Source organism: Vicia villosa, linkage group LG2 (genome assembly GCF_029867415.1).
Source record: "Vicia villosa cultivar HV-30 ecotype Madison, WI linkage group LG2, Vvil1.0, whole genome shotgun sequence".
NCBI classification, from domain to species: Eukaryota; Viridiplantae; Streptophyta; class Magnoliopsida; order Fabales; family Fabaceae; genus Vicia; species Vicia villosa.
In genome coordinates, this window is record NC_081181.1 from 156984488 (window position 1) to 157009052 (window position 24565).

Sequence of the window (24565 nt, forward strand, 5' to 3'; positions counted from 1 at the left end):
CTTGGTACAAATATGAGAAGATATGCTAAGGTAGATGTATGAACCGCCTTGTAATTCACGTAACCGCTATCTTACGAAAGAGTTGTCTATATGATTTAGTATCAATTCTCAATGTTAATTTTCCCTAATTCCTTAGCGTAAAATCTATTTGGCACTAAAATTCAGTTTCAATTCCTTAACAATTAAATTGTTGCACCAAGAACCTTGTAAAAAAACCAAGAATAGATGATCAATACCGTCAAATCCTTATTCCTAAGCGGTTTACCGGTAGTGTTATTATTCAAAAAGCGTTAAGGTGGTTTTTCCGACCTAACCTTAACCGTAAATCAACATAATATTTTCCAATAAAATGAAGCATGAGATACTTTGAAAATAAACTAAATTCATAGAAACTTCAAATTCGTAAAACAACGGTACTCAATTCATTACATAAAAGCGATTCAGGGACATCCCCTTAACATAAATATATTTAGATACTCATAGTAATTAAGAAATTAACAAAGGTAATTGTAAACATTACAAGAGATGAGGATTGCTTCAATCTTCAATTGCTTCCGCTCTTGAAGATCTCCCTTTTCCAAACCCTTGATTGCTCTTCTCTCCTTCGTAGAAATCTCCAATATGATCCAAGATAATCCTAATGCTTTCCAAAAACTAGGTCTAAATAGTGTTAGGTTGTTCTTTTGTGATGCAGAATGTCAAAAACGCCCTTAATGAATCAAAAATTGCAAAAACTGCAAAAGCTGAAAATCTGTCCGGAACTGGTGACACGGCCGTGTCAATTGACACGGGCGCCCGTGTCAGCTTCTGCCTCACACGCCCTTTCATCTCTTTTTGCCCAGCCAGATTGACACGGGCGTGTCAATTAACACGGGTGCCCGTGTCAGCTTCTGTCCATTCTTTTTGTTTCCATTTTTCCATCAGCAACATTGACACGGCCGTGTCAATTGGGCGCCCGTGTCATTTATTTTTTCTTCTTTTTCTTCATTTTTTCATCTCTTCTTGACACGGGATGACTTGGAAAACCACGGCTATATGGAATTTTTCCGTCGACTTCTTTTGTTGCGCCTCAATTGCATCTGAAATCACAAACAACTACCAAACCAATGTATCAAAAGCATCTAATTATAAATAAAAATCAAACAAGTACGAATTTGCAAAAACGAAATAACTAAGTTAAAACGATAAAAACTAAACTAAAGTGTTACCAAAATGAGAGGTTTTTCATCAAATAATTAACGGAAAGTATGTAGAATTGGTGACCGATCAGATGTAAACTATGAAAATAAAATGAAAAAGATCTATTCTTCATCTTACTTTGAAAATACATGTCTAACGATGATTTATTTTTGTTTCATGATTGTGATGCTTTAAAATTCATTAACCATTACCGGAAGAATACGAATCTACAGGTGCCTAATCATCAATGCTTTATGGATGCATTGCAGTAATACGGGATAAGAAATTTGAGCAAGACCTGTTATGCTACGGTTAACCATAGTATGTTGTCTGCGTTTGTAGAGAGATTACATTCGAAGACTTTGTCATTTCATCTCTCACATGTTGATATTTCTATCACACTAGAAGATGTTTCGTGCCTTCTACATATGCCACATGTTATGGCATTCACCCCACTCTGGTAGTAGAGGATACACAATTCAACGCGTATGTCCTTCACCTTGAGACACATACCTTGGATGGAATTGCCTTCTACTCTAGTTGGTGGGCTTGCGGTTCCCGTTTAATGTATCCCCATATGCCTGAGCGCGTCATGAGGTAGTTCGACTACATGCAACTTGTTTCCAAAGACCCTTCATAGTCTGCTCCTTCGGTTATGAGACGCCGAGATATGGATACCATATTTCATGATTATATTTTTCATATGGTACCAAATGAAACACGAATACCCAATCTTCAAGTGTCATGAGTGTTGTATACGACTATATTCTAATGTACTTTAGGGTGTCACATCTTTATATGGCACCAGATGTCTTGGGTGATCTACCTAGGCCAGCTCATTAGGAGATACTAGAGGAGGAGCAGGCTATTGTTGATCATGTTGTTGATGTCCTGCCTATATGTCGTCGTATCTTCCAGATTGGGCATGTGGGTATAAACATCAGACTATTTCTGGATGGCTTTGCAGTGAGGGACGTTATTGATGCCATGATGGGGGAGGCAATGCAGTACATGAGGCAATGTAGAAATAAGGGATCACAGTCGGTCATACGCAATAGTTTATAGTTTTTGTATTACAAGCACTATTTTGTTATATTGGAGTATTATGTATTATGGATTTTGACTTTATTGTGTACTATGAATTTATTAACTTTTATATATATATATATATATATATATATATATATATATATATATATATATATATATATATATATATATATATATATATATATATGTCTGTCATTTCATACTATTCCAAAAGTGTCTGGTTTAAATTATACAAAATGTCATATATCATCAAAAGTCATCAAATCATCTATAAATCAAATACAAAAAATGCTATCTAGTGTGGTTACGGAGATGCGTCTCTAGAATTTGTTTAGTATGATCACAAAGATGCATCTCCGAATCAAATATTGTCAACATAAGACGTTTTAGTGGGGAATGTATGTGGTGTACATTGAATTGTTATGGACATGCATCTCCGCAACAAATTTTAAAAAACATTGGGGTGCTACTGAATTTGACTACGTTTGAAAAATACATATGATGCATCTGGAGATGCATCTCCAATTTTTAGAGGATATTTTTCCAACATATAGGATGAGGTTAGCGATTCCCAAATAACTTTTTATATAAATGATCTACGAGAAAAAACTGATTACATAATACTTGGTCTAGGATAAAAACAATTTCGTAAACATAGATTTTTACTTTTACTTATTTATGTTTTATTATACTTTTATTGCTTCTCTTTTAGATTAAGCTTACATCCTTTCAACTTAAAATTTATAATTTTTTAATATTTTTTAGTTTCAAAATATTAAATATTTATACTTAAAAGTTAAATTTAAAAAATTGTTTTTGGGAATTTCTCACAAATATATAAAAATAGAAAAGAAATTTAAAACATTATTGAAGTTTTGTAATTATTTTTAACAATATTATATAAGAAATAAAAATTTGTAAACTATACTTAGTTTCTAAAAGGTAATAATACTTCAAATGAGAGAGACTATAGAGAATAATACTAGTGGGTAAAGAAAATATTTGCATTGAAATAGTAGTGATTGTTTTAGTTTGGACACAAGTCTATTGTCTTCTATGGCGTCGTCTATGCTGCGCGGCCATCATAGGTCTCTCATGTGAGAGACTTTTTTTTCTTTTTTTTTTTGGTTTTAAGTCAGTCACAGCCATTGGATATAAGATGCACCATTATTATCCTGAATCTCTCCACATCTAATAAATCAATCATTAATATTTATCAATTTCTTCTCATTTATTTCATTTATCATTTATTTCATTTATTTATTATTTAATTCATTTATTATTTTCCCTTTTAATTTCTTCCTCCTTTCTTCTCCTTCTTCTTTAATCTTCTTCCTTACGGTGATCTCTGGAAAAAAAATCTGAATCCAAATAAATCACTTATTAATATTTATCACAATTATTAATTTTTGTTTCATCTTCCCCAGTTTCTTTCGTATATGCCTAGTTTCCTTTGTATATGCGAGAGTAATTATCGACAATCCTCTCAATTTCTCTTTGACAATCTTCTCAATTTCTCAAAACAATCTTCCCTGGTTCTTCATTCCTTTTCTTTTCTTACCAATTCCTCATTTTCCATTTTTATTTTTTTAGCTTATCATTTAGGGTTGTTTAGCTTTTGATATCTTTCCAATTCATTTTTCGAAGCTCGATTCGAAGATGGATGGCGGTGATGTTGATGGACATGGAGTAATGCGAGTTTATCATGTAAGTGAATTTTTTAGCATTCTTATTTTGTGGTTGTAACCCATTTGGTTGATACTTTGTTGATTTAGTTATTTATATCTTTTTCCAGGAAGCTCTCTTGATGTTGGTGCTATTTTGGAGATGTTAAGGAGAAAAAGGGTTGTTTTTGTTGGGGATTCTATGAGTAGGACTCAATGGGAGTTTCGAGACTTAAGTTGATGGAAAATGCAAAGTTGATATCAAATGCTATAACTACGATATATGTCGATAGTTTTATAGGTTCTGAGGAGGATCATATTGGTGACAATATGGACGATGAATTTGGTGTTTCGGCAGTCGCACCACCTTTGCGTGGGAGAGAAAGAGAAATTCTTTTGTTGAATATGATATCTCAAGCTAGAGTTGAACTTTTAGTCCCAGAATTTGATGAGGATGAATCGTTGTCATTAGAAGGAGATCTGATTATTTACAGCACTCTACGGATAGCCAAAAGAATAGCAGTGTTTGTGGAGATGAGTTCTTCAACTCGGAAGATAACTCAGATTTTAGGACAAGGACTCGATGGACTCGATGGACATAGATAATAATATATTTTCTGTCGAAGTTATTGTTAGGGTTGCTGTTTTGACGATTCAAATGTGGAGGCAAGATATTATGAGTGAACCCATTGTTGTCCCAATACCTGCTACAACTATTCTTCATACAGTTAGCGGATTGGAATACTACACCGATGATTATGGGATAGTTTCGGGGGAAAGTTCATCAACACAGTCACATTCATGCAGATTAGCCAAACTCAAGGGATGAATTTCTCAACAGGATGTAAATTTCATACAACTTTGTTTGCAAAGGAAGTGAAATCAACATTTACTACATTATAGAATAGAAATCTTGAGAAATATTGATTTCAGTGAGGTTTTGTGCAATATCATACTTTATGTTCTTCATGTCCAAGTCCTATACTACATAGGAATGACTAGTTGGGTGTATAATGTTGTAGCTTGGATTAAAGATTTTTATAAACAAAGGTCTTGTTTACAATAATTGAATCTACAAGTAGTGAAAGTTTTGTATTCAAAAAAAGATTTCAACATTTTCCTTTTCTTTTATTCTTTCTGAGGAGTGTATCAATGATTACTAATCAATACAAATACATTAGACCTACAAAATTTCATTTATAAATGATTAAGGATTTCATTTATAAATGATTAAGGAAAAATGCTAAGATGATTACATTACAGACTAGTATAAAAGTGTGATGTGTTTGCATATACTACTCGATTCATATATTTGTGCATGTGTATAGCAAAAAGTCCCTTGTTTGTGCTGCGACACATTTATGAAAAATGAAAATATGGAGCTAAAAATCATCAAATTTAATCCATTAAAAACAAAGTTAACCCTAAGTCTTTCTATTTGTACCATTTCATGTCAGGCCTAAGGTAGGAAAACATAAAACTAAAAGTTCTTTTCATGAAGAAATTGTCAATAATTTCACAGAAATATGCATGTCAAAACTCTTGTATCAATTTTTTGCATTCCTGGAGGTTAAATTCTTCAGTTCACCGCAACCGTAGATGAAAGTAAATTCGATCAGTAAAGCACCAACACCAAGTAACAAAAGGCTAAACATAAGATTAAACCCATAATTCAATAGTTTTCCAGATTCATAATCAATTAAAAAGTACAAATGAATACTATAAACTACAATAGATAGGAGCTCTTGTGGCAAAGACATAATGAAATTAAACCCACCACAAAATTGAGAAGATTACAATGCTATAGGGATCATCAACTTGACAAGTAATAACACAAGCGGAACAGTCAAAGTGGGTAATGGTTTCACCAATGGGCATGCGGCAGAAGCACCAGAAGATATTCCACTAACAGGGCCATTAGCCAGGGACGGGGTAAATCCGTTTGAAGGCACCACAGAGGGTTTGGGTGATTTCCCATCAGTTCCATTGAACAACGATGATAGCGACGGTGCTGGAGCAAATAGTGATTCTCTTGCAACAATTGTAGGCAGGGCGATAAGAGGAGGAAATTCCTGTGTCCCTGCAGCATCATTTAAAATATATTTAGCACTTCAAGCGCGTCTCAGAAAATACATATATTTAGCATCATTTTAAAATATATTTAGCACTTCGCCTACATTTTCAAGCTTTTGCCACAAACCAAACGATCCTACAAAAGTATCTAAATTTATCTACAAGAAGAGCAAGGTATGAATTGCAAACAGAAAAAAGAAAAGATGCTTAGTAATTACTTTAAGTTTCAGGGTCCACAGCTACATTGCTCACAATGGCCTACTGTAATGGCATAACTTCCATTAGGGACAAGCAAGCCAAAATCAGAAGCATATTTCAGAAAATTTGAAGCACGTGTTGTAAAATGAATAACAATAGTCAGCAATCAAAAGGCAGTTTATATACACCATACACCGTAAACAGAGCCAGCAATGGTGGAGAGAGTATCAGAGGGACGGATTTTGTAGTTTGTGGAAACAGATTTGTGAATCCCGTCGACACATGAGTATGCACCATCAGAAGACAACTTCAGGTCCATGATGTCCTTGTTATGATATCTAATTCACACAAAAATATCAATCATAACCAGTATATTGAATCAATAAAAGGATAAAGAATATAGACCATTTTTTGAAGTATCATGAAGCAAACTCATGAAAGCACCCATTGCAATGTTGAACAGATATACTAAATCACTATTATAAATCCTGCTATCATACTATCATCAATAAATACAAAACTTCCAATTGCAAGTTACGTTGGAACAGAGAATATCCAAATGCAAAACACCAATTTTATGTAATTGGAGTTTTCTCTCTTTTTCCTTTTCGTATCTCAATCCTCAGCGTGTTCTATTACTTTGTGATTCTCCTATTCAATCAATTAAGTAACCAATTGGCATAAAGTATGGTTGTCCTGACTGTTGAGAGAATTCTGTTTGTCTTCTTCACATCATACTTTCTATATTTTTTCAACCACTGCATAGCTATATATACTGTTTACTATAGTTGTTAAACAGCTTGAGATCACTTATGGTAGCGCCAACATTCCAAGCCTTAACTTTAGTAGTATTGAAACTAATTTCTGCAAATTTGATACCTGATTAGAAAGAAAAAAGTGGCAATTGACAACCAATAAATATGATAAATTACAAAAATAATACCTCTAAATAGCTCAAATAAACTGCAGTGCCAACAGAAGACATCACATAAGAAACAGAACATGAACAAAAGGTCAATGGCAGTTTATACAAAATGCCAAAATGTGACAAAATCAAGTGCTATGTACAACTATGACCTCACATGACTATTAAGTGTTTTAAATTATTGTGGTCCACAACCACAATAGTAGATTTGTATCTTCAATATTGAAGTTTGAGAGATCACCATAATTTCACAACAGTCACAATTACACTTGGAGTTTTGGTATTTGCAAGCAACATATTGAAGTTTGAGAGTGAGACTTACTAGAGCAGCAGCCCCCATATCCAGGCCGATTTTTTCCAAGGAATTGGTTAGTTCTCCCATCACATCTCACCAACCTACAAGAAAGCCATAAGGGAGCAACTAATCAATGAGGGAATATCTAAAAACAAAGAGAAAACTAGTAGACGAAAATTCTTTCTTTGAACAGAGTTTATTTGTGATTTAAACAGTTATTATGAGGTTGACACCATGATATATGACAATAAGAGTCACAAAATAATCAAGATATATGACCATAAGAAAGAACTATCCGGGTAAAAAGAATTACCATATCATCAATACTGAAACCCTTAGTCCACTTTATTAGAGTCTCATATGAAATGGATGTTTCCTTCACTGGGAACTAGAACGTAAGACTGAATTCTCTTTGTCTTCCAGGTGGAGGAACTCTCCAATTGCTAAAAATGTTAAGCCGTAGTCCATGAGAAACAGCTGTTGGGACACCTTCGCGAAGACTAAATGGATATCTGTGGTGAATGCATACCAAGGTGAATCGGAGTCGCAGGTGAATCGCAGAAAGAGTAAAGTAGAAGGGTGAAAACCCTTAATCGCAGAAAGAGTAAAGTAGAAGGGTGAAAACCCTTAATCGCAGATGCGGGTAAACAAAGAAAAGGAATCATTGAACTTGACGGTTTTTTAAGAACAAGGTAGATGAATTGTTGAACTTGTAGGAAGCGGGAGAATTTCACAGAAAATGAATTGGGAGGGAAACGAAATGATTTACGAGGGAAAGAAAATTTTCCAAATTTGTTCTTGATGAAATGTGCTCAAAGTATATTTACAAAAATAAAAGTTTGAATAAAAAATAGAATAATAAAAGGGAATTTACTAATAAAGGTTCTAAAAAATAAATATAATAAATGAGAATTTATTATTAAAAGTTGAGTTAAAAAATAATGAAATTAGATCCATGTCCTCATTGTATTATGTGGTATCTGAATACTCATAGGAGTTCGTCATCTTAGTATGTAAGCTCTGAATATTCTCAGGAGTTCATAATCTTAGTCTTTAGTATCTAAATACTCATATGAGTTCCTCTTCTTAGTGTGTGGTGTTTGAATATTCATAGAAGTTCCTCACCTTAGTTTGTGGCATCTGAATTCTCATAAGAGTTCTCATCTTAGTCTAAGGTATCTGAATACTTTCGAGAGTTCCTCGTATTAAAAGATGATCAACTATTAAAAAACTGTGGAAGAGATGCTAAGAAGATATAGTCAATTATGTGTAAACTATGTAGGAGATGCATATAAGATGGTCAACAATGTGTAAACTATGTAGTTCACACATAGTTTACCATCGTCCTATGGATCTATGACACAGTTCACACATAGTTAACCATCTTCAATGCATCTTTGACATAGTTCACACATAGTTGATTATCTTCACCAAATCTCTAACATAGTTCATCTGTCACATGGTTTACACATAGTTGACCATCATTTGTTGGATGCCTGACATGGTTCACACATAGTCGGACATCAGCAGTCAATTGTTTGACATGGTTCACACATAGTTGACCATCATAAGTGCATCACGAACATGGTTCACACATAGTATGACATCATCAGTTGACTGTCTGACATGTTCCACACATAGTTTACCATCATCAGTTGAATCCTTGACATGTTCCACACATAGTTCACCATCATCAGTTGAATCCCTGACATGTTCCACACATAGTTTACCATCATCAGTTGAATCCATGACATGGTAGACACATAGTTTACCATCATCAGTTAAATCCATGACATGTTCCACACATAGTTCGACATCATCAGTTGAATCCCTGACATGGTAGACACATAGTTTACCATCATCAGTTGAATCCCTGACATGTTCCACACATAGTTTATCATCATCAGTTGAATCCCTAACATGGTAGACACATAGTTTACCATCATCAGTTGAATCCCTGACATCTTCCACGCATAGTTTACCATCATCAGTTGAATCCCTGACATGTTCCACACATAGTTCAACATCATCAGTTGAATCCCTGACATGGTAGACACATAGTTTACCATCATTAGTTGAATCCCTGACATGTTCCACACATAGTTTACTATCATCAGTTGAATCCCTGACATGTTCCACACATAGTTTACCATCATCAGTTGAATCCCTGACATGTTCCACACACAGTTTACCATCATCAGTTGAATCGCTGACATGGTAGACACATAGTTTACCATCATCAGTTGAATCCCTGACATGTTCCACACATAGTTTACCATCATCAGTTGAATCCCTGACATGGTAGACACATAGTTTACCATCATCAGTTGAATCCCTGACATGTTCCACACATAGTTCAACATCATCAGTTGAATCCCTGACATGGTAGACACATAGTTTACCATCATTAGTTGAATCCCTGACATGTTCCACACATAGTTTACCATCATCAGTTGAATCCCTGACATGTTCCACACATAGTTTACCATCATCAGTTGAATCCCTGACATGTTCCACACATAGTTTACCACCATCAGTTGAATCGCTGACATGGTAGACACATAGTTTACCATCATCAGTTGAATCCCTGACATGGTAGACACATAGTTTACCATCATCAGTTGAATCCCTGACATGGTAGACACATAGTTTACCATCATCAGTTGAATCCCTGACATGTTCCACACATAGTTTACCATCATCAGTTGAATCCTTGACATGGTACCATCATCAGTTGAATCCCTGACATGGATCACTAGTTTACCATCATCAGTTGAATCACTGACATGGTAGACACATAGTTTACCATCATCAGTTGAATCGCTGACATGGTAGACACATAGTTTACCATCATCAGTTGAATCCCTGACATGGTAGACACATAGTTTACCATCATCAGTTGAATCCCTGACATGGTAGACACATAGTTTACCATCATCAGTTGAATCCCTGACATGTTCCACACATAGTTTACCATCATCAGTTGAATCCTTGACATGGTAGACACATAGTTTACCATCATCAGTTGAATCCCTGACATGAATTACTAGGTTACCATCATCAGTTGAATCACTGACATGGTAGACACATAGTTTACCATCATCAGTTGAATACCTGACATGGTAGACACATAGTTTACCATCATCAGTTGAATCCCTGGCATGTTCCGCACATAGTTTACCATCATCAGTTGAATCCCTGACATACTTCACACATAGTTCGACATCATCAGTTGAATCCCTGACATGGTAGACACATAGTTCGACATCATCAGTTGAATCCCTGACATGGTAGTCACGTAGTTTACCATCATCAGTTGAATCTCTGACATGTTCCACACATAGTTTACCATCATCAGTGCATCCCTGACATGGTTCACACATAGTTTGACATCATCAGTTGAATCACTGTCATGGTTAACACATTATTATGGTTATTATAACTATGTGTTGTTATCATTATTACTATTATTACAATTATTTTGGTAATTATTATTATTCTTATTATTATTATGGTTACTATAGTTGACCATCATCAGTTGACTCCCTAACATGGTTCACACATAGTCGACCATCATCAGTGCATCACTGACATGGTTCACACATAGTCGACCATAATCACTGCATCCCTGACATGGTTCACACATAGTCGACCATCATCAGTTCATCTCTGACATTGTTCACACATAGTCGACCATCATCAGTGCATCCCGGACATGGTTCACACATAATCAACCATCACCAGTGCATCCTTGACATAGTTCAAACATAGTCGACTATCATCAGTTAACTATCTTTCATGGTTCACACATAGTTGACCATCTTCAATGCATCCCTGACATGTATCACACATAGTTGACCATCATCAGTTGTCTATTTTTCGTGGTTCACACATAGTTAACCATCATCGGTTGACTGTCTCACATTATTCACACACAGTCGACCGTCATCGGTTGACTCCCTGACATGGTTCACATATAGTTGACCATCATCAGTGTATCTCTGACATGGTTCACACATAGTCGAACATCGTTAGTTAACTCCCTAACATGGTTCACACACATTTGATTTTCTTCAATGCATCCTTGACATAGTTCACACATAGTTAACCATCATCATATGCATCTCTAACATGATTCACACATAGTTTATCCTCATTTTATTCATCTCTTACATGGTTTACACATAGTTGACTATCATCCTATGGATCTTTGACATAGTTCACAAATAGTCAACTATCTTAAATTCATTCCTGATATGGATCAAACATAGTTGACCATCATCAATTGATTCATTCCTGATATGGATCACACTTAGTCGAACATCAGCAGTTGTCAGCCTAACATGGTTCACACGTAGCCGACCCTCTTCAATGCATCCATGACATGGTTCACACATAGTCGGACATCATCAGTTAACTGTCTGACATGGTTCACACATAGTTGACCATGTTCAGTGGATCCCTAACATGTTTCACACATAGTCGACCATATTCAATTTATCCCTGACATGGATCACACATAGTTGACCATCATCAATTGATTATATTTCAAGGTTAACACATAGTCGGACATCTTCAATGCATCCCTGACATGATTCACACATAAGTTACCATCATCCGTTGACTATCTTCTAAGGTTAACACATAATCGACCATCTTCAATGCATCCTTGAAATAGTTCAAACATAGTTGACCATCATCAATTGATTATCCTTCCAAGGTTAACACATAGTTGAACATCTTCAATGCATACCTGACATGGTACACACATAGTTGACCATCATTAGTTGACTATCTTCCAAGGTTAACACATAGTCGACCATCTTCAATGTATCCTTGACATAGTTTAAACATAGTCGACTATCATCACCTGACTGTCTTTCATGGTTCACACATAGTTGGCCATCTTCAATGTATCCCTGCCATATATCACACATATTTGACCATCATTAGTTGAATATCTTCTAAGGTTAACACATAGTCGACCATCTTGAATGCATCCCTAACATGGTTCACACATAGTTGACAATCATCTATCGACTATCTTCCATGCTTCACACATAGTTGACCATATTTAACGTATCCCTGACATTGTTCACATATAGTCGACCATCATCAATGCATCCTTGACATGGTTCAACATAGTCGACCATCGTCAGTGGATTATCTAACATGGTTCGCACATAGTTGACCATCTACAATGCATCCCTGACATGGTTCACACGTAGTCGCACATCGTCAGTGCGTATCTGACATGGTTCACACATAGTCTGATGATGTTTAATGCATCCCTGAAATGGTTCACACATAGTCGGACATCATCTGTTGAAAATTTGACATGGTTCACATATAGTTTACTATCATCAGTGCATCCCTGACATGATTCACACATAGTTGACCATCATCAGTGCATCCATGACATGGTTCACTCATAGTCGAGCATCATCAATTAACTGTATGAAATAGTTCACACATAGTTGACCGTCATCAGTGCATTCCTGACATGGTTCACACATAGTTGACCATCATCAGTGCATTATTGACATGGTTCACACATAGTCGGACATCATCAATTGACAATTTGACATGGTTCACACATAATCGACCATCATTAAAACATCCCTGACATTGTTCACACATAGTAGAACATCATCAGTTGACTGTCTGACATTGTTCACACGTAGTTTGACATCATCAGTTGACTGTCTGACATGGTTCACACATAGTTGGACAAAATTAGATGACTGTCTAACATGGTTCACACTTAGTTGACCATCATCAGTGCATCCCTGACTTGGTTCGCACATAGTTGACCATCACCAGTGCATCCTTGACATGGTTCACCCATAGTCGGACATCTTCAGTTGACTGTCTGACATGATTCACACATAGTCGACCATCATTAAAGCATCCCTGATATTGTTCACACATAGTTGGACATCATTAGTTGACTGTCTGACATGGTTCACACATAGTTGGGCATAATCAGTTGACTGCCTGACATGGTTAACACATAGTTAAACCATCATCAATGCATCCCTAACATGGTTCACACATAGTCGGACATCATCAGTCGACTGTCTGACATGGTTCACACATAGTTGGACATAATCAGTTGACTGCCTGACATGGTTCACACATAGTTAAATCATCATGAATGCATCCCTAACATGGTTCACACATAGTCGGACATCATCAGTCGACTATCTGACATGGTTCACAAATAGTTGACCATCATCAGTGTATCTCTGATGTAGTTCACACATAATCGAACATCATCAGTCGGCTGTCTGACACGGTTCACACATAGTTGACCATCATCAGTGCATCCCTAATATTTGTTTTTAAAACATTTTTTTAAAATTAAAAAAAAGTGACATTTTTAATTTAATTAATAAATTACGTAAAATTTTAATTTTTTTATTGTAAAACAAACTGCATAATTAAGAGAAAGTAAAAATAAATAATTATTATTTTAAAAATAAATAAATGTTATTTTTTAAATTTTAGAAAATTATTTTTTAAATTAAAAAAATATGTGATATTAATATTATTCAAAATAAATGTTAATTTTTAAATTTCAATTATTTTTAATGTAGCATTTAAAAATTGTTTTTCAATTTCACGTTAAAATGTCCTTAATATTACATATTTTGTTAATGAAAATGCAGTATATGTCATTGACATTAATATTATTACTGTAGCAAACACATATCATTGTTTTAATGAAAAAGCAGTATATATGTCATATTAAATTGAAATAGATTATGTGTGTGTGATGCATGATACTATGGTGTACTTGATATTAAATCCAATGGCTCTTATAGATTTTGGACCAAAAATTAAATAAAAAATGAGGTCTCTCACGGTGAGAGACCTAAACAGGTCTCTCACCCTAGCCTGAGCCGTCTTTTATTATGGCTTGTGAAACCCTTAGTTGACTGGATCATCAATGAAAAAAAGGATGTAGTTTGAGTTATTGAGTGTAAAATATTTAAAACGGAGAGTACGAATAAGAAAAGGTGAGTGAGTATAGTAGATCGGCCCCAAAAATAAGCCTCACTAAGTTATTACTTTTCAGAAAATTTTACTTTATACCCCTACAATTATACCAATACCCCTACACGAAAAAAATTTGGACCAAAACACCCTCTTATAAATAATATATATTTTAAAAATTTTCACTTTTTTCTTACATTTAAAAAAAAAATCAAAACATCCAAAAATATATAAACCGGAACACTTTTTCAAAGTCTTCCGGTTTAAAAAAAACATACCGGAACACTTAGAAAAAGAGTTCCGGTAGTTGTTTAAAATGGTGGTTGTAGCTACATTCCGGAACACTTATTTAAAGTGTTCCAGTGGTTTAATTTTTTTTAAAAAAATTCTGGTCTTCAGACCACGGTTATAAAGTGTTGCCTAATGCTACTTGCCAATAGAGAGAAAATGTTGCCTAAAGTGATTTTTAAATCCTAACGCTACACTTTTTAAAAACTATACTTTAGGCAACGGTTTTACTTATTTTCCATTCATTTTAGGCAACGGTTTTAAACTGTTGCGTAAAGTCTAGAATTATTTTTAAAAAAAACCACCGGAACACTTTAAATAAGTGTTCCGGTATGCAACTTGAAAACTACCGGAACTCTTTTTCCAAGTGTTCCGGTATGTTTTTTTCTAAACCAGAAGACTTTGGAAAAGTGTTCCGGTTTATATATTTTTGGGTGTTTCAAATTTTTTTCTGAAATGTGAGGAAAAAATAAATATTTTTAAAATATGTATTATTTATACAAGGGTATTTCGGTCCAAATTTTTTTCATGTAGGGGTATGGGTATAGTTGTAGGGGTACAGAGTAAAATTTTATACTTTTCACCAAAACGGGCCGGGTTGGTCCTCGAGGGTTGTGTTCATTTTGAATTTGAAATGACATTAATTAGCAAAGCAAGAAAATGAATGAAAAACCGAAGAATGCATCATCATCAAGTTCAATTGTAGCGTCCCTCGCGTGAATTTTGAAATTTCGAATCCAAACAGAAAAATAACAAAAAAACAAACGAACTACCTCACCTCTTTATTCAAAATTAAATAAAAGGAAATTCAAAAAGAAAGTTCCGTTTGGAAACCCTAGCTAGCAGAACCATGGCCACAACACCAGTAGTGTCCGGTCGAGAGTTGACCAACCCTCCCTCAGACGGAATCTCCAACATTCGTTTCTCTAATCACAGTGATCATCTTCTCGTTTCCTCATGGGACAAGGTAACCATCTTCGTCTTCATCTTCCTTTTTCGAATCATTCTTCACTTTCGCATTTGAATTTCATTTTGAATTTGAATTTGAATTTGGTTGTAGACTGTGCGTTTGTATGACGCAAGCGCAAATGTGCTTAGAGGAGAGTTTCTCCACGGCGGACCCGTTCTTGACTGTTGCTTCCATGATGACTCTTCTGGATTTAGTGCCTCCTCCGATAACACTGTCAGACGGTCAGTTCGTTATTCCGTTCACGTTTTTAATTGTCAGATCCATTTTTAGTTTCACTCATTTCCTCTTTTGGATTTCTTTACAGGCTCGTTTTCGCCACAGGGAAAGAGGATATTCTCGGAAAGCATGATGCTCCGGTTCGTTGTGTTGAGTATTCTTATGCCGCAGGTTTCAGTTTATCCTTTTTAATCTTCTTTTTTTGTTATGCATTATACATTTATTTAGAACATGTAACCAGTATGGAAATTCCGGAAACAATTTCAGTTATGCAATTAATCTAGATGTTTTAAAACATATCCAGATTTGTTTGCACTCGCATTAGTGTAGACGAACATATGTGTTGTATTAGTTTACTTGATAGTATGTGTTTTTCCGATTCTATCAAAGAATGCTTTAGGCTCTCAAGTTGATTATCCACTCGCGTGCAGCTTTGTTTGAGGCCATGTTGTTAATCCCATAAACCGTCAAGTAGTACCTATCTCCTTAGATTTTATAGCTGAGAGGGGTAGCCACTATTACAAAGACTACAAACCAATTTACAAAGTAAACATAAATACTAAAAAATAGAAAATAATCAAGATTAAAGAGATCATCATACTTAATAATTAAATAGCCTAAAGTACAAAGCAATAAAACTATTGATTGTGTGACCATTGACCAAGAACATATCAGAATGAATTACAGAACATTATCCCTCAGATGGTTTGAGCTGACATTTATATACCCATATAAAAAAGACAACGGTTTCTAAATTAAGTATTTGAAGAATTTTGCCCTAAAATCCATATAACAGATGCAGTAGTGGTTTGGTGCTGCAATTAGCAGACGCAGTAACCACTATTGCTTACAGCGGGCTGCAGGCCGAAAGCATCACACCCGATCCTACCTCCTCTGTAATATTCCGCTATGGCAGTTCTATTGAAAGCATAGGTTTGGGCTACCCTTGTCTTTCTACATTATGCCTTTTGTAAACATGTTTGTGTATTACTTTCTAGGTAGCAAAAACTGATTTCACTTTTGTAATGAAAACTCAATTGTGTTTGCTTCTAGTTACTATACGTTCATCCTTTTAAAAGAAATAGGGAAGGAGGGAAATATTATTAATTTAAGTGACACCAACCAATGATCATTTTAGAATCATTTTGGGAGGGAAATTGAACTTTGTTCCTTGAGGTCACTAGTCAACTATTACCATGGGGTTAGCATAGATAGATTTTGTTCTTACAGTGAAAATTCCAATGGGTTGACTTCTAGTAACTATATGTTCATTTCATGACATAAACATTGCAATTACAAAAATACATGTCTCAGATATATGAAATGGTAAGTAAGGATTGTAGATGTAGTGTACTAGATGCAGTTTGTGATGTGTCTTTTTCGTAAAATGTGCCTTGAGAATAAAATTTAAAACCAAGAATAGTAACTTATCTGGTTTTATATGTTGATTATCATTCTCTATTAACATAAATTTCTGTTGAATAATGTTATTTTCATTCAAAGGAGTCATCATTCATTCTTAACTTATCCATGACAAGGACAAGGCTTTCCCTTGTTTGGTCAAAGTTTGATTATTTGCAATCAGCTTCCTTTTAACTTATCCATCATTATAGGGCAATTGATCACTGGTAGTTGGGACAAAACCCTAAAATGTTGGGACCCTAGAGGTGCAGGCGGACAGGAGCGTACTCTTGTTGGGACATATCCACAGCCTGAGCGTGTTTACTCTCTATCTCTTGTTGGACATCGGCTTGTTGTAGCAACAGCTGGAAGACATGTTAATGTTTATGACTTGAGGAACATGTCTCTGCCTGAACAACGGAGGGAATCTTCATTGAAATATCAAACCAGATGTGTACGCAGCTACCCAAATGGAACAGGTAAACTTTAGTGTATGTGTAACTGGAATAATTTGCTAAAGTTTCGGTTTGAACTTTGTTTTGTTTCATAAATCTCATTAACAGTCTTTATCAAATGCGGGTTTGCGTTTGCTTATACCCCATTCGTTAATTTATGTTTATGTATGAGTACTGGTATTGATTAGAAGAGGATACTAATGTGTAAATTCTTGAATACTATTAATTCATATCTTTTTCATGTTGCGTAATAGATTCTAGTGATTGAACTGATTTTTGTGATGTGTTTCTTTGCCTTGATGTTCATATTCCACGTACTTTTGGCTTTATGCAGGATATGCACTTAGTTCTGTTGAAGGGCGGGTTGCAATGGAATTCTTTGACCTCTCTGAAGCTAGCCAGGCAAAGAAGTATTGATTTTTAACTTAATGCTTATCATTTCTACCACTTCAAATCTGTTATTTTCTACTTCATTTTTATTGTCTTTATAATACCTCATTTGCTTCTAAACTATATACAGGTATGCTTTCAAGTGTCACAGAAAATCTGAAGCTGGAAGGGATATCGTCTATCCTGTAAATGCCATGGCATTCCATCCCATGTAAGTATTTTGAAGTTCATTCTCTAGCAAATTTTCTTGTCTCTTTAATTAACAAGCATGCTAAAGAAGGTTAAAGTATAAAACGGGTGGTGGTTTTACTTTTAGTAGGTTAAATAAATAAACTAATCTCTTGATATCAGCTTTTTATATTCTGAGTGTAAATGATGAATACTGGTAATTACATCAATGGCTTAAGTCACGAAACAAAAATCTCTTAGCTTGTACCAATTATTGTGTAACTCGGTACCGTAATAATCAAAGCTAGAAAATGACTGGGGATGCTTTGAATGTCATATGCAAGTGATGTGTTTGAAATGAGATGCATCTTGAAAATGCTTGCTTATTTGTTTAACTTGTTTCTCTCATCAGTATTCAGTATGATTATATGATTTGTACCATTCAATGCACCAAAGATGACGTTGGTGATATTATACTTTACACTCGAATCGGAAACCAGATGGGGTTTGATTTAAAATATGAAAAAGTTGCCAGCATATACAATAATATAACTAATTTACAGCTGTCAACCCAACTGTCTCTAACTAATTTATTACGAACGGTAACAACAGACTAACGGCCCCATACAGTTCTGTTAATATTATGTCGAACCACTGATGAGAAAATCTTCATGCAGATATGGTACATTCGCCACAGGAGGTTGTGATGGTTTTGTTAATGTATGGGACGGAAACAACAAAAAGAGGCTGTATCAGTATTCAAAGTATCCAACTAGCATTGCTGCACTCTCATTTAGCAGAGATGGCCGTCTCCTGGCTGTTGCATCAAGTTACACATTCGAGGAGGGACCCAAACCGTAAGTATTTATCCTCCCATTTTCCCCAAACACACACTCTATCTGGTTATAACTTATAACCTGTGTTTATTTCTTTTTGCAGACAAGAACAGGATGCTATCTATGTTCGCAGTGTGAATGAGATTGAGGTGAAGCCAAAACCCAAAGCCTTTCCCAATCCTACAGCTTGATTCACTGGTTTCTGATAGTAATTTTGAAAAATAGGAATTTGTTTTAGCATATTTTTACTGTGTACTTTGTTCATATATTTCGTGTGAACATCATGGTAACAAATTTCTAGACACGTGTTGGTTAACATTTTGGCATTTATGTTTTATTTGTCTGAGTTTTCCTTCATTGTAAATAGTTGCAATGTTGTAAAGACCGGGGTGACTATTGCTGTTATTGTTATGCTTCTCATAGTATCGTATCAGCTCTAACTAAAAACTTGTTCTTCGAGACTACTCTGGTTTATTTCAAGTATTATTACATTAGGAAAATAAGATATCAGAATAAGTGCAGTTTTATGTTTATAATAATACTATCTATTATTCATTCAAGAAAAAAATGCTATCTATATTATTTCCAACTTTATTATACTCTGTTTTGTATTTATCATAATTGATAACACTCAATGAACAATAATAGATTTGTTAAATTGTTATAGCTATCGCTGTATTGACTCTCAATAATGTTGAGATAATCAATTTGAATGTGTATGACTCTCAATATCAATTTGGACGTGTGTTGTTTAACTCCTAGATCTTTTGGGTGCATGTGCTTATTAACATCAATCATTGTTATAACATATAAAAAATATAAAAAATAAATAACATTGAGTAGATAGCCGTTTGCGTAAATCTAACATTACATCTTTGGTCGTTCTTGCAACTACCTCACCCACTTCGATCGGACATTTTGTTTCATAACGGTAAATTGTGCTCCACATCTTGTTAAATTTGCATTCGTCTTCAGCACAAACTTGTTGAACTATATCTTTCATTCGTTGTCAATCGAGGGTGAATGATAATAGAACTTTACAATTTTTCGATATGTGGATTGCAACAGATTCTCTTGTGTGGATTTCAGATTAACAAATATGAGAAGTGACATCTTGTTGTTGAAGTGACATCTTGTTGTTGAAGTAGACAAATATGAGATACGAATATTGACACATTATGTGGTGATTTTGCTAATAATATATTTAAACAAGTTTTAAATCAATATGTACTTTAGAAACTCAATGTTATAAAATGGATTAATGTAATTTTGAATTAATGTTTAGTAAATCACATAAAAAGGGGTTTCTATAGAAATACAATTTCGAATTAACCCCTCTTAGTATTTTTTTTTTCAATAAAATGGGTGAGTCTGAAAATATAGTTTCTAATCAACTCTCACAACAATTATTCATACAGAACTTGTTATGGGACCGTGTTTTTACTTGAAAAACAAAATTGGAAAAATAGGACAACTAATATTTATACAATTAAGATTGAATATAAGTTTAATAATTATGCACTGACAGTGTAAAAAAGTTTTACACTGTATCCAATTAAAATATAACGTTCTGTCATGTTATACAAGTTTTTTTTAAAATTTCCAGTCTGACTTGTCGTGATTCATGATCGTCATTGGATATCCTTTTTTTTCCATTGAATATACTCTAAAATATATCAAAATGTATCCAAATTACATATTTGACAATATCAATCTAACATTACATACAAAAATGAATCACCACCTAAATAGATTGTTAGATAAAACTAAAACACGTGTCATCATCTACATCTATTTATGCATCAAAGCAAGTGCCACCACATAAATCCATATCTATAGCCAATCTTTCTCAATTTCTCTTTGATGTGAAGTATCATGTTGTCATATGATTTTAAAAATCTCTCTTGAATCACTTCTTATTTGGTGATGATAGATATATATGATTCGTCATCCTTCATCATACTATCATCATCAAACTAGAGTTTTTTTTCCAGAGAGCACCATAGACACAATAGATTTTGGGACAATGTCAAGGAGCACCATATCTAAAGTCAATCATAAAAAAATAAAAGAAAAAGTTAAAAATTCAAATTTAATATTACAATAATTTGGAAATACACTTTGGTAATGTGATTCATCAATAATATGGAATTACACTTTTGGACAACGTTTATTTTTTCATAGCAAAATCAAATTCTAGCAAGCAAAAAGGAAGAAAATAAATGTATATTACCTTAAATTCTATTTTTTTTTACTCATTTTCATGTGAAAAAATAGAAGTTTATTTTAAAGTACAAAACTTGATTGAGTGTGGAAATAAATTTTGGTAGGTTTTAAAGAAGAATAGTGGTACGATAATGAATGAAGAATACATATAAAGTGGTGTTTTATTCAATTTCCCACTTGACAAATTTAGAACTGCACTTCCGAATTATTCATTGGGTTATGAAATATACAGATTCAGTATAGGGTTTAGTTTGAAGATACTCTTCTGGACTTTTTTTGGAAAAATGGGAGATGTCTCGTTTACAATATATATCTTTGTGTGCATTAGGGGCATCAAAAAGTGTACTTCTGACATGTTGGGAGGGTAATTTCAAAATTTATTAGAGTGACTCTTCACCACTATAGATGGAAAGAACAACCCTTCAAATTTTTGCTAGTTGGGTGATTAATTCAACCTTTATAACAGATCAATTCATAATTGACCTTAACACATTTAAGTTTAAATTTAACTCGGATCAAATTTAAAGTGATTTAATTTGAGTAACAAATTTTAAAGTACAAGTTGGTAAATCTGCAAATTCAATCCGATGATAAAATATGATTTTTGAAATAGTTGTTGAAATATTTTAAGATTATACTAATCATCATCACCTTCTACTAAGAAGAGTGGGTAATAAATACATTATTGAGTGATTGATTCTAGTAGGGGTGCTCGCGGTGTGATTTGAGCGGTTTTGACGAAAAAATTATTCGAACCGCAAGAGAAAAAATAGTGCGGTTTGGTTTGGTTCAGTTGACTTTTAAAAAAAATCCGAACCAAACCAAACCAAACTAATGCGGGTTGGTTCGGTTCGGTTGGTTCGGTTTTTTACAAATATTTTATTAAGCCATACATACACACACACACATATATATATATATATATATATATATATATATATATATATATATATATATATATATATATATATATATATATATATATATATATATATATATATATATATATATATATATATATATATATATATATATATATATATATGACAACATAATTTTATATTTAGACATTCATACACTAACAAATAACAATAAAACTCGTCATATTTTGACAACAATTTGTCATGTAATATGTAAAAATTAAATTAGGCAAAAGTGAAATATTAAACATAAAATAATAGCATAAAACAATATAAAAATTATTATAATGAAAAAAAATAGAAGAGACGAAAGATTAGTGAAGGTGAAAAAGAAAAAGAAAAAGTGTTGAGAGATTAGAGAAGAAGATATGCGATAAAAATGAAACTGAAATACGGAACATTTACATAAAAATGAGAAGGTGAAAAATAAAGAATATAGGAGAGTAAAAATTATAGAAGAAGAGGGAAGATGTATGTGGCAAAGAAGGTGAAATAATGTTATTAGAGATTTGAGAAGATCAGGACTGAAATTATATGTGTAAGGATGAGAAAATTGTTCGTAATCATAAGGCTAATGTATAATAGGTTTAATTTTGGGTTGGATGTGAGTTAAGTAAAATTTATGTTGTAACATAATGCGGTTTGATTCGGTTTGGTTCGGTTTACAAAATACAAACCGCAAACCGAACCGTGCGGTTTTGTTAAAAAATGACCCAAACTAATCCGAACCAAATGCGATTTTTTGCGGTTTCGGTTTGGTTTGGTTTGGTTTGCGGTTTTCTATTGGGTTGGTTTGGTTTTGAGCACCCCTAGATCCTAGTAACTATAGAAAAGAGAAACTCCTTACAATATTCTTCTATTGTCTAAGCTAGCTATATTATATTTGAAGTTACTCATTGCACCCTATGTGTTACTCAAACACTCTACCAAAATTTAAAAAATAACTCTAGATTCTGAATTTGCACCCTATGTGTTACTCAAACACTCTACCGAAATTTAAAAAATAACTCTAGATTCTGAATTTTAAAATCAAGATGAGCCTGAAATACACAACATTCCCATGAAACACTCCATAGTTAACGTTAAAGACAAATTTGAATTTTAAAACTCGAAATATTCCTTAATGCCACTACTTAAATACACAACAAACTCATCCAAGAGTAATTTCAAATTTTGAAATTATGAATATACCATGTTATCAAAAAACCTGAAGCAATTTCAAACACTAACAAAAACGCATCTCAAGAGTATATCCATATTTGAAAATCAAGATTATACTCTGTTATCATAAAATCATAAGAAATATTAGACAAGAGATTAAGGAAAGACAAATTAACATAAATATTTGTTTTCACATGCATAAAATATGTAACATTACATCAATCTCTCTTAATATAAAATTTAATATCACATTTGATGATCTAGAGATGGTTGGGGATGTTTCAACATCTTTTAAATAGATTTTGTTCATCTTTCCAATTTAGGATCCACTTCGATTGAAACCTTTGTTTCGTAACAGTGAAATGTACATCACATAACTCTTAAATCTTCATCTCTCTTCAACTCAAAATTGCTGAAATTCACTTTTCCTTCGTTATCAATCGAGGGTGGACAATATTCAATCTTAAACACTCTTCAATTGTCTGGGTAGCGCAAGAGATAATCCAGTTTGGATTTCAAAACATCAAGATAGATGTTCTCTGTGACGCTAAATTCAAGAGGATGACTCACGGCGTTGAAGTAAACAGATGTGAGATACGAATATTGAGACATTATGATAGTTTTGGATAAATAAGGACCATACAAAAGCTATCCAAATTCAGGTGTAATTCTAGATTGTGAAAACCGAAGTCAGCTTGGTGTGCAAATAAGTATTATTTTTTTCCGGATGATGAACTCTAGAGTGACAATTACAGAAGTTGATTTTGAGGTAGACAGTTTTACATACAAACTTCTCAATGTGTATACAAGTAATGTTAGATATATATTAAAACACATAAAATGTATCTCAATTACATTATTGAATATGACAATCGAACATTACTTAAAAAAAATGTGTCACAATCTAAAATGCATATTAAAATAACATTAAAATGCATCAAAAAATATGTCACCATTTAAATATAAATTTATAGATTAATCCACCTTTGACTTTTCATAGTTTGATTCTCAGCTTGAAAAAAAATTTCATCCTATTCAAAAAATTATTTGACCAACTTTCAGCTTCTTTTGTTCAATGAGATGTCCACTTCATAGATGTTAGTGATATAGGACATCCTCATTTTAAATAAACTTGAACAAAATGTTATGAT

At 33.7% G+C, this 24565-nt stretch overlaps 1 protein-coding gene and 1 long non-coding RNA gene across 3 annotated transcripts; one reads left to right on the plus strand and one right to left on the minus strand.

The window, feature by feature from the left end:
* Window positions 1–5541: 5541 nt before the first annotated feature.
* LOC131647176 (uncharacterized) lies at window positions 5542–8123 on the minus strand. Of its 2 annotated transcripts, XR_009297754.1 has the most exons (4): window positions 7698–8123; window positions 7412–7485; window positions 6185–6502; window positions 5542–5973 (listed from the first exon to the last, which is right to left on the minus strand). It is a non-coding gene; the product is annotated as an uncharacterized LOC131647176 (long non-coding RNA). The 2 variants fall into 2 exon arrangements; XR_009297753.1 differs by having other exon boundaries at window positions 6185–7485.
* Window positions 8124–15323: 7200 nt separating this feature from the next.
* On the plus strand, window positions 15324–19612 carry LOC131647178 (mitotic checkpoint protein BUB3.1-like). The gene is made up of 8 exons (XM_058917090.1): window positions 15324–15638; window positions 15732–15862; window positions 15946–16028; window positions 17471–17737; window positions 18048–18123; window positions 18234–18314; window positions 18949–19128; window positions 19211–19612. Exons 1-8 carry the CDS (start codon window positions 15522–15524, stop codon window positions 19296–19298), a joined length of 1023 nt encoding a protein of 340 aa, XP_058773073.1. The 5' UTR covers window positions 15324–15521; the 3' UTR covers window positions 19299–19612.
* The last annotated feature ends 4953 nt before the right edge of the window (window positions 19613–24565 follow it).

Excerpts from the sequence above, each read along its gene's own strand:
- LOC131647178 (XM_058917090.1), top strand. The coding sequence starts at position 15,522 with ATGGCCACAACACCAGTAGTGTCCGGTCGAGAGTTGACCAACCCTCCC. Across the intron at positions 15,863-15,945 it reads TCCGATAACACTGTCAGACG|GCTCGTTTTCGCCACAGGGA; the intron begins GTCAGTTCGTTA and ends ATTTCTTTACAG. Across the intron at positions 18,315-18,948 it reads GCCATGGCATTCCATCCCAT|ATATGGTACATTCGCCACAG; the intron begins GTAAGTATTTTG and ends ATCTTCATGCAG.